The sequence below is a fragment of the Bufo bufo genome, chromosome 9, assembly GCF_905171765.1.
Source record: "Bufo bufo chromosome 9, aBufBuf1.1, whole genome shotgun sequence".
NCBI classification, from domain to species: Eukaryota; Metazoa; Chordata; class Amphibia; order Anura; family Bufonidae; genus Bufo; species Bufo bufo.
The window spans coordinates 212,000,979-212,017,632 of record NC_053397.1 but is presented as its reverse complement, the minus strand read 5'-3'; the positions used below and the strand labels follow the sequence as shown (position 1 = coordinate 212,017,632).

General features: G+C 44.5%; 1 protein-coding gene across 1 annotated transcript in view; it reads left to right on the top strand.

Moving 5' to 3' along the window:
- Nucleotides 1-16,654, top strand: part of ST6GALNAC3 (ST6 N-acetylgalactosaminide alpha-2,6-sialyltransferase 3) — a 207,170-nt gene that overhangs the window by 99,679 nt on the left and 90,837 nt on the right. The window contains exon 3 of the mRNA XM_040408822.1: nt 13,431-13,840. Within this exon, the coding sequence (XP_040264756.1) occupies nt 13,431-13,840 (410 nt within the window). The remainder of the gene's footprint in view (nt 1-13,430; nt 13,841-16,654) is intronic.

Sequence of the window (16,654 nt, the reverse complement as noted above, 5' to 3'; positions counted from 1 at the left end):
TACAGGCTCCGCTCTGTTGTGTTTTCTCCACTTTGACTGACCAGGAAAGGTTTGAACACATCATCAGGCCTGGCCCTGTCAATCAAAGTGCAGAGGACGCCGCAGTTGCAGAGAGAGCAGAGTCTCTAGGTGTAACGGCAACGCCCCCGTTGCTCCTAGAGCCTCATTTGCATATATTAAAAGATCATTTTTATCAGCAATGCGGGCACATATGAATATGGGACAAACACAGACGCCTTCAGCTGCTAAGCGCACATGGAACAGGTCAGCCAGTTTAATAGGTACAAAACTGCTGACAGATGCCCTTTAAGACTTCTACTGTGTTTTTCTCTCTGTGCTCCGGTGAGGAAGTCTCTTCACGCTAGTTTTCACCTCCCACGTCTAGCAAGCTTCCACAATTGAAAAACAATTATTTGCTTAGAAAGGAAATTGCAGTTTTAATCGACAGGCGGACTAATCATGACATCCTCCTCCGTTTTTATTCAGTTCCATTTCAACTTTATCGATCCAAAGTATGTAAAAAGAGTCTACTTTATGCTTGGTTTTTTTTTTGTCTTGTGGCCTTTACTTTCTCTCAACCTCCTTCTATCCCTCTTAGAGCAGCAAGTTAGGAAAGACGGGTTAAAAATCATCTACTATGCCTTTGCAATAAAAAAAAACATCTCCCGTTCCTGCTCTGACACCAATTGTAACAAACCACGCCCCTTCAGTTAAAGGGTCTGTGTCATGAAACATATTCTACATTTTTTAAACCAGCACCTGGCTCTGAATACTTTTCAAATTGCATGTAATTAAAAATTGTGCATAGCTGGTGAGCTATCCAATAAAATGTATCTGTATACCGCCACCTGCTGTTTGTTTTTTTTCCCCTTATTTATTTATTTTTTGTCCGTCTCACTGACCTGGTCGCACCTGCTCAATTGAAATATTCAACTGCCACCAGCCATATTGCGACAGTTACAGGGAGAGAGATGCAGCAGAAAGGACATGCCCCTGACAAAGGGCACACCCCTGAGCTGCCAGGCTGAAAATAATCTAGCAGTGAATGTGGAGATCTCTGGATCCATGTGAGGTACAGGGCTGGTTCTAGCTTTGTTAGAAATAGGTTGTCATGTACTGCATGATGTCTGATTTTCATTTTTTTTAGAACCCCTTTAATTCCTGCCTATTTCAATTCACATAAAAAATGCATTTGTTTCTAAAGTTAACGCCCCTTTAAGAAAAATCTGATCTTTTCATTCGTTTACAGCCAACATCTGGCCTCTACTGATTTTTGGGGAAAAAAAGAAAAACACACATAAAACATCCCCGACTTTGTACTACAAGACCGTTTCCTGATAGGTCAGTCTGCAGGCGGCAGATGCCTCCAGGGTGACAGAGTGATTGATGGGCAGGAAGGAGAGAGACGAGTAGCAAAGCATTATACCTGCCAAACATTAACAGTATATGTCACCGACGCACTGGCCGAGTGTCAGAATGAATCGGATCAGAGCTTGTACATACTGATGTAGCAGTGCTGTGCGCGTTACTGTAGAGGCGGTGAGTTTGTCATCTGGCACTATGTGCTGTAATACCACAATGCATTATCAAAGCCTAGCGCTTGATAATCAGGATGGACAGCGGAAACAATTCAATGACCGCTTTCGTACGACCTGCAATACTGTCCATAGCAAATATTACCAGGGAGGAGATGATAACATTAATTTTTCTGCCCAGGACAAAAGGATTTAAAAAGTACCCGTCAGCTCTCTGACTGTAGTAAATAATTGCATACACCGTAATAAACCATTGTGTTATGGAACATCTTTTTCTTAGGAATCTGAAATGTGCAGTTCCTCTGTTTTTCCTTTTGGAAATGTAAGAATAAATTGACAGGTAGAGTAGATGTTGCCATTCCCCTTGTCAGTGCAGTGGGTTTGGACGCACTAACTGTTCAATCAGTGCTGACCTGACATATTATAGACAAGGGAGATGGTGAAACCCAGTTGTCGATTCGGTCAATGTTTTCAGGAGGAATTAGAGAGGTAAAATGCAAAAGAGGGAATTTCGGTGGGGCTGGCTGATCATCTACTGTGTATGGGGGTGTCCCAACTCTCCCCTGACAGAAGATGTCAGGTGAAAGAAGGACTGGGTGGGTTCAATTTCATCATGTCCAATCATTTTGTACTCAAGGGTACTCAAAAGTATCTTATAGTACGTTCCCCTGCTCCTACTGAGAGAGTATGTTTAGACAAGCCAATTTGAGAGATTCTCTATACTACACCACACAGGAGAGCTGACAGATCCTCTATACTACACCACACAGTAGAGCTGACAGATCCTCTATACTACACCACACAGGAGAGCTGACAGATCCTCTATACTACACCACACAGGAGAGCCGACAGATCCTCTATACTACACCACACAGGAGAGCTGACAGATCCTCTATACTACACCATACAGGAGAGCCGACAGATCCTCTATACTACACCACACAGGAGAGCTGACAGATCCTCTATACTACACAGGAGAGCTGACAGATCCTCTATACTACAGCACACAGGAGAGCTGACAGATCCTCTATACTACACCACACAGGAGAGCTGACAGATCCTCTATACTACAGCACACAGGAGAGCTGACAGATCCTCTATACTACACCACACAGGAGAGCTGACAGATCCTCTATACTACACCACACAGGAGAGCCGACAGATCCTCTATACTACACCACACAGGAGAGCTGACAGATCCTCTATACTACAGCACACAGGATAGCTGACAGATACTGTATACTACACCACACAGGAGAGCTGACAGATCCTCTATACTACACCACACAGGAGAGCTGACAGATCCTCTATACTACACCACACAGGAGAGCCGACAGATCCTCTATACTACACCACACAGGAGAGCTGACAGGTCCTCTATACTACACCACACAGGAGAGCTGACAGATCCTCTATACTACACCAGACAGGAGAGCTGACAGATCCTCTATACTACACTGCACAGGAGAGCTGACAGATCCTCTATACTACACCACACAGGAGAGCTGACAGATCCTCTATACTACACCACACAGGAGAGCTGACAGGTCCTCTATACTACACCACACAGGAGAGCCGACAGATCCTCTATACTACACCATACAGAAGAGCCGACAGATCCTCTATACTACACCACACAGGAGAGCTGACAGATCCTCTATACTACACCACACAGGATAGCTGACAGATACTGTATACTACACCACACAGGAGAGCTGACAGATCCTCTATACTACACCATACAGGAGAGCCGACAGATCCTCTATACTACACCACACAGGAGAGCTGACAGATCCTCTATACTACACAGGAGAGCCGACAGATCCTCTATACTACACCACACAGGAGAGCTGACAGATCCTCTATACTACACCACACAGGAGAGCTGACAGATCCTCTATACTACACCACACAGGAGAGCCGACAGATCCTCTATACTACACCACACAGGAGAGCTGACAGATCCTCTATACTACACCATACAGGAGAGCCGACAGATCCTCTATACTACACCACACAGGAGAGCTGACAGATCCTCTATACTACACAGGAGAGCTGACAGATCCTCTATACTACAGCACACAGTAGAGCTGACAGATCCTCTATACTACAGCACACAGGAGAGCCGACAGATCCTCTATACTACACCACACAGGAGAGCTGACAGATCCTCTATACTACAGCACACAGGATAGCTGACAGATCCTCTATACTACACCACACAGGAGAGCTGACAGATCCTCTATACTACACCACACAGGAGAGCTGACAGATCCTCTATACTACACCACACAGGAGAGCTGACAGATCCTCTATACTACACCACACAGGAGAGCCGACAGATCCTCTATACTACACCACACAGGAGAGCTGACAGGTCCTCTATACTACACCACACAGGAGAGCTGACAGATCCTCTATACTACACCAGACAGGAGAGCTGACAGATCCTCTATACTACACTGCACAGGAGAGCTGACAGATCCTCTATACTACACCACACAGGAGAGCTGACAGATCCTCTATACTACACCACACAGGAGAGCTGACAGGTCCTCTATACTACACCACACAGTAGAGCTGACAGATCCTCTATACCACACCACACAGCAGAGCAAACAGATCTTCTATACTACACCACACAGGAGAGCTGACAGATCCTCTACACTACACCACACAGGAGAGCCGACAGATCCTCTATACTACACCACACAGGAGAGCTGACAGATCCTCTATACTACACCACACAGGAGAGCTGACAGATCCTCTATACTACACCACACAGGAGAGCTGACAGATCCTCTATACTACACCACACAGCAGAGCTAACAGATCCTCTATACTACACCACACAGGAGAGCTGACAGATCCTCTATACTACACCACACAGGAGAGTTGACAGATCCTCTATACTACACTGCACAGGAGAGCTGACAGATCCTCTATACTACACCACACAGGAGAGCCGACAGATCCTCTATACTACACCACACAGGAGAGCTGACAGATCCTCTATACTACACCACACAGGAGAGCTGACAGATCCTCTATACTACACCACACAGGAGAGCTGACAGATCCTCTATACTACACCACACAGGAGAGCTGACAGATCCTCTATACTATACCACACAGGAGAGCTGACAGATCCTCTATACTACACCACACAGCAGAGCTGACAGATCCTCTATACTACACCACACAGGAGAGCTGACAGATCCTCTATACTACACCACACAGGAGAGCTGACAGATCCTCTATACTACACCACACAGGAGAGCCGACAGATCCTCTATACTATACCACACAGGAGAGCTGACAGATCCTCTATACTACACCACACAGGAGAGCTGACAGATCCTCTATACTACACCACATAGGAGAGCTGACAGATCCTCTATACTACACCACACAGGAGAGCCGACAGATCCTCTATACTACACCACACAGGAGAGACCACAGATCCTCTATACTACACCACACAGGAGAGCTGACAGATCCTCTATACTACACCACACAGGAGAGACCACAGATCCTCTATACTACACCACACAGGAGAGCTGACAGATCCTCTATACTACACCGCACAGGAGAGCTGACAGATCCTCTATACTACACTACACAGGAGAGCTGATAGATCCTCTATACTACACCGCACAGGAATGCTGACAGATCCTCTATACTACACCACACAGGAGAGCCGACAGATCCTCTATACTACACCACACAGGAGAGCTGACAGATCCTCTATACTACACCACACAGGAGAGCTGACAGATCCTCTATACTACACAGGAGAGCTGACAGATCCTCTATACTACACCACACAGGAGAGCTGACAGATCCTCTATACTACACCACACAGGAGAGCTGACAGATCCTCTATACTACACCACACAGGAGAGCTGACAGATCCTCTATACTACACCACACAGGAGAGCTGACAGATCCTCTATACTACAGCACACAGGAGAGCTGACAGATACTGTATACTACACCACACAGGAGAGCTGACAGATCCTCTATACTACACCACACAGGAGAGCTGACAGATCCTCTATACTACACCACACAGGAGAGCTGACAGATCCTCTATACTACACAGGAGAGCTGACAGATCCTCTATACTACACCACACAGTAGAGCTGACAGATCCTCTATACTACAGCACACAGGATAGCTGACAGATACTGTATACTACACCACACAGGAGAGCTGACAGATCCTCTATACTACACCACACAGGAGAGCTGATAGATCCTCTATACTACACCACACAGGAGAGCTGACAGATCCTCTATACTACACCACACAGGAGAGCTGACAGATCCTCTATACTACACTACACAGGAGAGCTGACAGATCCTCTATACTACACCACACAGGAGAGCCGACAGATCCTCTATACTACACCACACAGGAGAGCTGACAGATCCTCTATACTACACCACACAGGAGAGCTGACAGATCCTCTATACTACACCACAGAGGAGAGCCGACAGATCCTCTATACTACACCACACAGGAGAGCTGACAGATCCTCTATACTATACCACACAGGAGAGCTGACAGATCCTCTATACTACACCACACAGGAGAGCTGACAGATCCTCTATACTACACCACACAGCAGAGCTGACAGATCCTCTATACTACACCACACAGGAGAGCTGACAGATCCTCTATACTACACCACACAGGAGAGACGACAGATCCTCTATACTACACCACACAGGAGAGCTGACAGATCCTCTATACTACGCCACACAGGAGAGCTGACAGATCCTCTATACTACACCACACAAGAGAGCTGACAGATCCTCTATACTACACCACACAGGAGAGCCGACAGATCCTCTATACTACACCACACAGGAGAGCTGACAGATCCTCTATACTACACCACACAGGAGAGCCGACAGATCCTCTATACTACACCACACAGGAGAGCTGACAGATCCTCTATACTACACTGCACAGGAGAGCTGACAGATCCTCTATACTACACCACACAGGAGAGCCGACAGATCCTCTATACTACACCACACAGGAGAGCTGACAGATCCTCTATACTACACCACACAGGAGAGCTGACAGATCCTCTAAACTACACCGCACAGGAGAGCTGACAGATCCTCTATACTACACCACACAGGAGAGCTGACAGATCCTCTATACTACACCGCACAGGAGAGCTGACAGATCCTCTATACTACACCAGACAGGAGAGCTGACAGATCCTCTATACTACACCACACAGGAGAGCTGACAGATCCTCTATACTACACCGCACAGGAGAGCTGACAGATCCTCTATACTACACCACACAGGAGAGCCGAAAGATCCTCTATACTACTGCACTACTGAGCTGCCAGTATAATATTGGAATATTTCTGTAAATGCTTCTGTTTGCACTAACAATGGAATCTATTGATAAACAATATAGTTCTAAAGCAAGTTAAGTAAGTGGCTATTTAGTATTTGTATAATGGTCTGACTGTCTGGAGTTTGAAAGCCTAGGTCCTTGACCGAACATTAGCGTTGGCTTTTATGGCTGGTGGGAGGCGAACATAGTTTCTAGAACAAAAACATCACATTTCACAAGCGACTCTATCTCTTGCCTCTGTTAAAACACAATTCACGGCTCTCGTTACTTTTGTGAAATACTATTACACTAATTGAATATGGATAAAGACATTTGTGAAATCACCGTACTCTCCTTTATTATAATGTTTATCTGTTCCTGTAAAGCTAGAGATCACCATTATGACCACAATTATAGATCCCTCAAGGGGTTGCCAGACAGATTTACTATGCATATTTTGCACAGACACAAAGGCATTTGGACCTCAAGGTAATATCTGTAGCCAACCCTCTGCCACCACCACCACATTGAGTTGGAAGTCTAGTCATGCTTTCTAAACCACTCGTGGTCATGCTCTCAGGCAGTACTAGCAGTGCCTATATAGAAAGCCTTTCCATTAGGTCCCAGAGTGCCACCCTGGCAGTAGGCCTGCAGAGAACCCCTGAGGAGCTGGAGTGGAAGATGAGAGTGGCAGTGACTCTGGTTGTTACAGTCAATCACAGTGGCTTTCCTCACACCAATGTGTCATGAAAGGAGGGGGCAGCTTTTCTCCCTGGGTCTGGGGCTCCTGCCTGATGGTGGTTGAGGTGTCCATAATGTTAAGTGTTTCTAATGAGTGCTAGACAAAGTGCCTATGGTGCATTAGTCAGTGACCAGGCCACAATAGGAGTTGTAGTATATCCAAGGATAGCAAAACGCAGTTCCAACTATACACAATGCAGTTCTTCCCAGATAACAATGTATGGATTTAGGTAAGGATTGGAGTTATGGCCTTCTTCTCTTTCTATCTTTCTCAAGGGTCTTCCTGCAGAATCTGTGGTGGGCTATCATACTCTTTCTATGGTGACTGTAATATCCACTGAGGGATACAGGGTTTTAGAGATACGACTGGCTAGGTTGTGTCCAGGTGTGAAAAGTGTCCTAACGGTGTGCCTCACTGCAGTAAAGTCTTGGGAGCTTTTGGTAGCAGGTTACATTACTGACTCCGATGCTCAGCCTCGCAGATTCTAGGTTCTCTAGTTCTCTCATTCATCTTACTCATTCTCTCCTTCTGTAGATCATGCAGAGATCAGCGAGTCTCTGTAGCTTTCTGGGCCCAGAGGAGGGAGCATAAGGCTACTATCACATATGCGTTTTGGTTTCAGGTTTTAAGATCCGGCAGAGAATCTCAATACCTGACCAAAACAATTCATTTTTTATTACACATCAGTACGCATCCATTCTGTTAGGATGCGGTTGTGTGAAATCGAAACGGATCCGTCAATAAATACATTGAAAGTCAATAGATGAAGGATCCGTTTTTTTAGAATCCTAAAAAAACGGATCTATCTCCATTGACTTACGTTGTTTTTAGTGACGGATCCAGTTTGTTCCGTTTTGATGACCAGAAACAAAACCGCAGTTCGCATCAGTTTTGTGTCCAGTCACAAAATGGAATGCTGATGGAACGGAAGGCATCCTGATGCATCCTGAACCGATCTCTTTCCATTAAGATTACATTGGGACAAAACGGAACCGGTTTGGCGCGAATCTCAAAACCACAAATGCCACAACACATATGTGAAAGTAGCTAAATCACTGCTTCCTCTCTCCGCAAAACTCCAGTCTAGACTGACTTAAGGTTAGGGGTGGGGACAGCCCACACCTAACCTCCTACAAGGACTGAGCCAGGATGGTTAACCCTGGCTGTGCTATCCATACATAGTTATGCTGGGTACCATGCATAACATGACAATACATAAGGCTACTTTCACACTCGCGTTTTGGGCGGATCCGTCATGGATCTGCAAAAAACGGATCCGTCATGGATCTGCAAAAAACGGATCCGTTACAATAATACAACCGCACGGATCCGTATGTATTATCTGTAAGATAGCCATGAACTCCATTGAAAGTCAAAGGGAGACGGATCCGTTTTCTATTTTGCCAGACCAAAACGCTGCCTGCAGTCAAACGGACCCGTCCTGGCACACAATGTAAGTCAATGGGGACGGATCAGTTTGGCTGCAGGCAGCGTTTTGGTGTCCGGCTCCAGAGCGGAATGGAGACAGATCGGAGACAAACTGGTGCATTCTGAGCGGATCCTTTTCCATTTAGCTTTAGCCCCATAGTTTTACTGTCAGAGCAGCTCCCATAGTGCCAGATTCATTTTAACCCTCATAGTGCCACTTTCCGAGTAGTACTCACAATTCCAGACTCACTTTAGTCCCCATAGTATCAGTCAGTATAGGAGATACGCAACAGGAGTGTTTTGGTACTGAGCACTAGTGTTTGAAGCTTGCACATTTTTGGTGTTCTACTTCCCAACAGTCCAAGATAAGCACCATCAGAGGCAAAGTTATCACCTTGCCTCTTGGATGACTATGGGTTTGCCCACCAAACCATTGAAAAAAATAAAGGATAGATTCTACCTCAGTATGGACACCCCCTTTAAGCCAGTTTTACCACCTTCCCGCTACCGGAAGATACTTTACATGATTCAGATGCTTTCTCATGTGTATAGTAAACAGCTGTATCTGGAAATCGCTCTTCTTCACACTTGTATCCATATGTTTTTCTTAAGGCGCCGTCTTTTGTGTCTTCAGAAACGGCTTCTATTCTGTGGGTAACCAAATACAATTAAAACAATAACGACTTTATTACCGCGGCTCCTTCTTTACATATTTAATTATATTGCTCATTATGGTTAAAAAAAACACCTCATCTGAACATTGAAATATGCATATTTGTTATTTCTTACTATCAAAATGACATTTATTATCCGTTTAAAATCTCAGTGCTTTACAGGAATCCAAGAGCGATAAGAGTGGCGCTCGTTGGATTCTGGAGGAGCGGCGCAGATTATAGCTGACATGCTTTGTTAGGAGACAATTCATATAACTAACCGTAATCTCTCCCAGCAAAGCAGACTGCAATTTATACGTATAAATAAAATATGCAATGTGCTGCTCGCTTTTATATTGCTTTTCTGTTTTATGCCCAGATTATCCATAAATCTATTCAATAAAATTGAAGCAATATTAATGGCATTCACTTTCTTGTTTTCTATCTATGGCTTTTTTGATTGAAAAAGAAAATATCCAGCATGAGAAGCGAATCGTTATTCCGCATCTGTCTTTTTTTAGGATGGCATCTGAAAAAGATAATAACAAAAGGATGGTGGAGGGAGATGGCAGAAGAGGAAAAATGGTTACAAGTAAAACTTCTGCTCAGAGGTGCTACATGTGAAATATTAGATCATTGTACAAACAGAAATTCCCCATTATATTATTAGTCTTGAGTCAAAAGTCAGGAACCACCAAAGTATTTTCTGCCTCTATGATGTGTATACCCTATTATCTATCTATTGAGATGGCCTTGTGGTTCGCCCGGTGGTCGTTTCACGGCAAACTTTACACATTTGCGATACGCCGAACATGCGAAAATATGGCGATGTCCGCCGGCGCCATATTCTTTTGCATTGCGCCGAACTTTGACCCATGACTCATCCATCAGATGGGACAGGACAGCCAATTGAGACGTTTCAGCACATAGACACACCCCCACCCTATAACAGAACCCGATCTGGCAGCCATTTTACATTCTGTGTTTTGCCCGTGTAGGGAGAGGTTGCTTTGTGACAGCAGGGACAAACTGTTAGGGACACCAAACACTAGCTAATAGGGCCACAAAAGTCCTTTTAAGGACTGGTAATGTTGTGCTATCGATAGGATTGATATACTGAGGGGTGTGATATACTTATAATATACTTTCTAACATAGAAAGGGCATTTGTGTTGTGTGCGGTTCTGCTTCGATACCGCAGCTATATAGAGGGACAAGCGCTATTGGAACAACTATTTGCAATGGGTGTGATATACCTGTTGCCCCAAAAAAAAACTGATTGACGGGTGTGATATACCTGCTTCCACAAAAATACTGATTGACGGCTGCGATATACCTGTTGCTCCAAATAAATAGGGTTGTGTGATATAACTGTTGTGGCAAAAAAAATAATTGAGGGGTGTGATATACCTGCTTTCACAAAATACTGATTAAGGGGTTTGATATACCTGCTTCAACAAAATACTGATTGAGGGCTGCGATAAACCTTCTTCCATAAAACACTGATTAAGGGGTTCGATAAACCTGTTTCCACCAAATATTGATTGAGGCCTGCGATATACCTGCTTCCACAAAATACTGATTAAGGGGTTTGATATACCTGCTTCCACAAAATACTGAGTGAGGGCTGCGATATACCTGATTCCACAAAATACTGATTAAAGGGTTCGATATTCCTGTTTCCACCAAATATTGATTGAGGGCTGCAATATACCTGATTCCACAAAATACTGATTAAGGGGATTGATATACCTGCTTCCACCAAATAATGATTGAGGCCTGCGAGATACCTGCTTCCACAAAATACTGATTAAGGGGTTTGATATACCTGCTTCCACAAAATACTGATTAAGGGGATTGATATACCTGCTTCCACCAAATAATGATTGAGGCCTGCGAGATACCTGCTTCCACAAAATACTGATTAAGGCTACTTTCACACTAGCGTTCAGAGTGGGTCCGTCTGATGTCTGCTCAGACGGATCCGCTCCTATAATGCAGACGTTTGTATCTGTTCAGAACGGATCCGTCTGCATTATAACTAAATGGATCCGTCCAGACTTTACATTGAAAGTCAATGGGGGCGGATCCGTTTGAAGATTCAGCCATATTGTGTCATCTTCAAACGGATCCGTCCCCATTGACTTACATTGTAAGTCTAGACGGATCCGCTTGCCTCCGCACGGCCAGGCGGACACCCGAACACTGCAAGCAGCGTTCAGGTGTCCGCTTGCTGAGCGGAGCGGAGGCTGAACGCCGCCAGACTGATGCATTCTGAGCGGATCCGCGTCCACTGAGAATGCATTAGGGCTGGACAGATGCGTTCGGGGCCGCTTGTGAGCCCCTTCAAACGGAGCTCACGAGCGGACACCCGAACGCAGGTGTGAAAGTAGCCTAAGGGGTTTGATATACCTGTTTCCACCAAATATTGATTGAGGCCTGCAATATACCTGCTTCCACAAAATGCTGATTATGGGGATTGATATACCTGCTTACACCAAATATTGATTGAGGTCTGCGAGATACCTGCTTCCACAAAATACTGATTGAGGGCAGCGAACTACCTGCTTCCACAAAATACTGATTAAGGGGTTTAAAATACCTGTTTCCACCAAATATTGATTGAGGCCTGCGATATACCTGCTTCCACAAAATACTGATTAAGGGGTTTGATATTCCTGCTTCCACAAACCATTACATTAGGGTGACTGCCTAATTTACCTCCAGCCACATAATCACCAGTTCTTTTCTGTCAAGTGAATGCCTTATTTTTGGGGCCTGTACTCCAGTGGCCTACAGTAAAAATTTGTATCCGGTGACCGCCTAATGTACCTCCAACCACATAATCACAAGTTCTTTTCTGTCAGGCTAATGCCTAATTTTTGGGGTCTGTCCTGGCCTACAGAATTTTTTTTATCCAGTGACCGCCTAATGTACCTCCAGCCACATAATCACAATTTTTCTAGGCTCCAGCAGGACACATTTTTGAGAGTTTCTCTTTAAAGGGCTTCTGTCACCCCCAAAACCCTTTTTTTTGGGGGGGGGGGGGGAGCTTGTTAAAATCCTTTTATAACGACTATTCCCTACAGGGTTAGGGTTCTTACCTTTGGCTGTGCCGATGACATCTTCTCTTTCACTGAGGGAGTGCTGAGGAGGCGAGCCTGGATTTCTTCTGAGTGCAGGAGCGCACGGCGTCATTGGTTGCTATGACGCCGTTCGCTTCCTGCTGCCGCCGCAGTACGGTGATACACTGGCTTGATCTATAGCAGTGTATCACTGTACAGCGGCGGCAGCAGGAAGCGAACGGCGTCATAGCAACCAATGACGCCGTGCGCTCCTGCACTCAGAAGAAATCCAGGCCGGTATCGCGCGGACCGTGTTCCACGGACGTGTGAATCCAGCCTAAGAAACACAACTCTTTTAATGAAAATCAGAAGGCCGTGGTCTTTAGAGATTCGGAACTTGCTAAGGGTTACCTAGACATAGGAGCTCAGAAAAGATCCCTTTGCAGCCCAGAATTAGTCTGTTTTATTTTACTAAAATGATATTTAGAGGTGAGCCTCAGGTCTAAATTTCCTCCAGTCGTTGTTTGGATTCCTTTCCTTAATAAAAAAATTAAAAAAATAACATTTTGTATTCTTCTCCTGCTTGAATACTTGACAAACCCCTACAGTATGAACTAATGAAAAATTTTGGCTTCTTCTCCAGCCTCTCCAACTGGACTGCAATCATTGTGCAATCGTCTCAAATTCCGGACAGATGACGGGTCAGAAGGCAGGGCACGAGATCGACCAGTCTTCTTGCATATGGAGAATGAACAATGCTCCAACCAACGGCTATATAGAAGATGTTGGGAAAAGGACCACAATCCGAGTGGTGTCCCACACAAGTGTACCTCTGCTACTGAAAGACCCCGATTACTTCTTCAAGGAAAGCAATGATACAATCTACGTCATATGGGGACCATTCAGGAACATGCGGCAAGACGGAAAGGGAATAGTGTACAACATGTTACGCAGAACAGTGGAAAATTACAGTAGTGCCAAGGTTTACCTCACGACGGAGATGCGCATGAACTACTGCGACACCATCTTCAAGAAAGAGACCGGTAGAGATCGGTGAGATGCATGCTTTTCTATGGGGTAACTACAAAATATCATCCTACACAGTGTCATGTGATTTTATATATTTGCATGTACAGTACAGACCAAAAGTTTGGACACACCTTCCCATTCAAAGAGTTTTCTTTATTTTCATGACTATGAAAATTGTAGATTCACACTGAAGGCATCAAAACTATGAATTAACACATGTGGAATTATATACATAACAAACAAGTGTGAAACAACTGAAAATATGTCATATTATAGGTTCTTCAAAGTAGCCACCTTTTGCTTTGATTACTGCTTTGCACACTCTTGACATTCTCTTGATGAGCTTCAAGAGGTAGTCCCCTGAAATGGTTTTCACTTCACAGGTGTGCCCTGTCAGGTTTAATAAGTGGGATTTCTTGCCTTATAAATGGGGTTGGGACCATCAGTTGCGTTAAAGAGAAGTCAGGTGGATACACAGCTGATAGTCCTACTGAATAGACTGTTAGAATTTGTATTATGGCAAGAAAAAAGCAGCTAAGTAAAGAAAAACGAGTGGCCATCATTACTTTAAGAAATGAAGGTCAGTCAGTCAGCCGAAAAATTGGGAAAACTTTGAAAGTAAGGGCTATTTGACCATGAAGGAGAGTGATGGGGTGCTGCGCCAGATGACCTGGCCTCCACAGTCACCGGACCTGAACCCAATCGAGATGGTTTGGGGTAAGCTGGACCGCAGAGTGAAGACAAAAGGGCCAACAAGTGCTAAGCATCTCTGGGAACTCCTTCAAGACTGTTGGAAGACCATTTCAGGGGACTACCTCTTGAAGATCATCAAGAGAATGCCAAGAGTGTGCAAAGCAGAAATCAAAGCAAAAGGTGGCTACTTTGAAGAACCTAGAATATGACATATTTTCAGTTGTTTCACACTTGTTTGTTATGTATATAATTCCACATGTGTTAATTCATAGTTTTGATGCCTTCATAGTCATGAAAATAAAGAAAACTCTTTGAATGAGATGGTGTGTCCAAACTTTTGGTCTGTACTGTATATATTGAGATATTAGCTGAATCGGGGTCCATGATATTAAAGTATTAATGCATGCAAGTGAATAGTGATATAGTATAGATCGGAAATCATGGTAGTTCCTATCAGAAAGATAAGATTGCATGGCTCATTTCAGGCACCACAGAAGAAGTTTTTGGCTTTTTGGGGTGTGATGTCATTCTTCAGTCCTCTCCTTCATCTGCTTTACCGTTGCTATTATATCCAACTTGTCAATACTTCGTTAGAACTCTTGACATTAATCCATATTAGGGTCTAAATCTTATTTTGGTGACTGTCAGCATATTTTTTCATATCAGGATTTGTCCCACACGGGACCAAAAATTTAATTTCTCAAGCATATATGCAGTGAGCCCCTGAGGAGCCAGAGCAGAGGATGGGAGTGATAGTGGCCCTAATAAGATGTTGTGTCACCGTGTACTCTCTCAAGCCGTCGCTTCATGGGTTTTGGTGCAGCAAAAAGGTGGTGTGAAAGGATCAGAGACATAGAAGAACAGCAAACATTTTTCTTTACTGAGTGCAAATGATGAGTTACAGCACATCCAACTGTTGTCTGTACAAGGTACAACAGCCAGATAATGAGGTATGGTGGCAGGCGAGATGGCAGACAATAGCACTCTAGAGTAGTCCTTTCTCTCTCTCCTGATATCCCTTCGCTAACAGCAATAAGCTGTTCACTTGTGAGTCGCAGGCTTTTGAGTGTGCTTCTCCTGAACTGTGGTGATGGGTGTCCTAACTTGTTATCCCCTAACCTGCAGTGTAGTTTGTATAGCTGCAGTGCTGATCACTTTGCTGACTTTGCACGCTGTAGTTTGCAGTACTACTGGTGGCCTGGGACCCTGCATTCTCCCTGGAGTAGTGGTCCACACAGATGAGCTGTTTTCATAGTCCCAGGGCCCTTGGAGCGGCAGCAGATGGACGTACTACCTTGCTCCAGGCTTGCTCACCCTAACTCACCCTAGAAATTGCTAGAGCTCCCTCTCTTGGCAGGAAGTAGGACCAGGAGGGGAGAACTGGAATGGTAAGTTTAATTCCTTATGCCAGCCATACCTGAAGTTTCATTCCTGAAGCATACGGCAGATATCTAAAACATAATATGACATTTGTACAAAATATAACAAACAGTTGCAGATACCACATCAGGGGTATTACATATACATAAGGTCAACTCCTTGTTCACCTAAGTATGCAAAACTTAGGAGAACATGCAAAGTCAATGTAGATGTTGCCCTGATTATTGGAACCCTTGGCTACAATGCAACATGATAACTCCTCTAAGCCTTGAGCCACCAGGCCACTCACTGGCCAGCAATCTAATGGCCTTGGAGGTTTGTATTTACAGATCCAACCGTCCTGTATGACAACGTGGCATGGCCGAACACCCAGTATTTTTGAGACTACATTAAAGGGGTGTAAGGAACTGCAGTATGGCTCCATACAAGTGGTCTCCACTCTATAAACCACCAGTGATTGAGTACCCAGACTCAAGATAACAGCTGCAGTAAGCAAGAACAAGAACTTTTGAAAGGCTGCAATCCAAATCTTAGCCACTAGATGGCCACACATAGACACATATGGCATAAACAACTCCCGACATAGTATCACAAAATCAGTTTTTTTTCAAAGTTGGTTCTCATACATCTCACATCTCAGGATATGTTGAACCAAGAAAAAAGGTTAGTAAGGACACATCTGTACTCATTGCCCCCTAAGACCCTTTAACTTTTTTAAGGTAACATTTTCCCTGCTGTCCTCACATGGAGTGCGGCCTTTTTTTG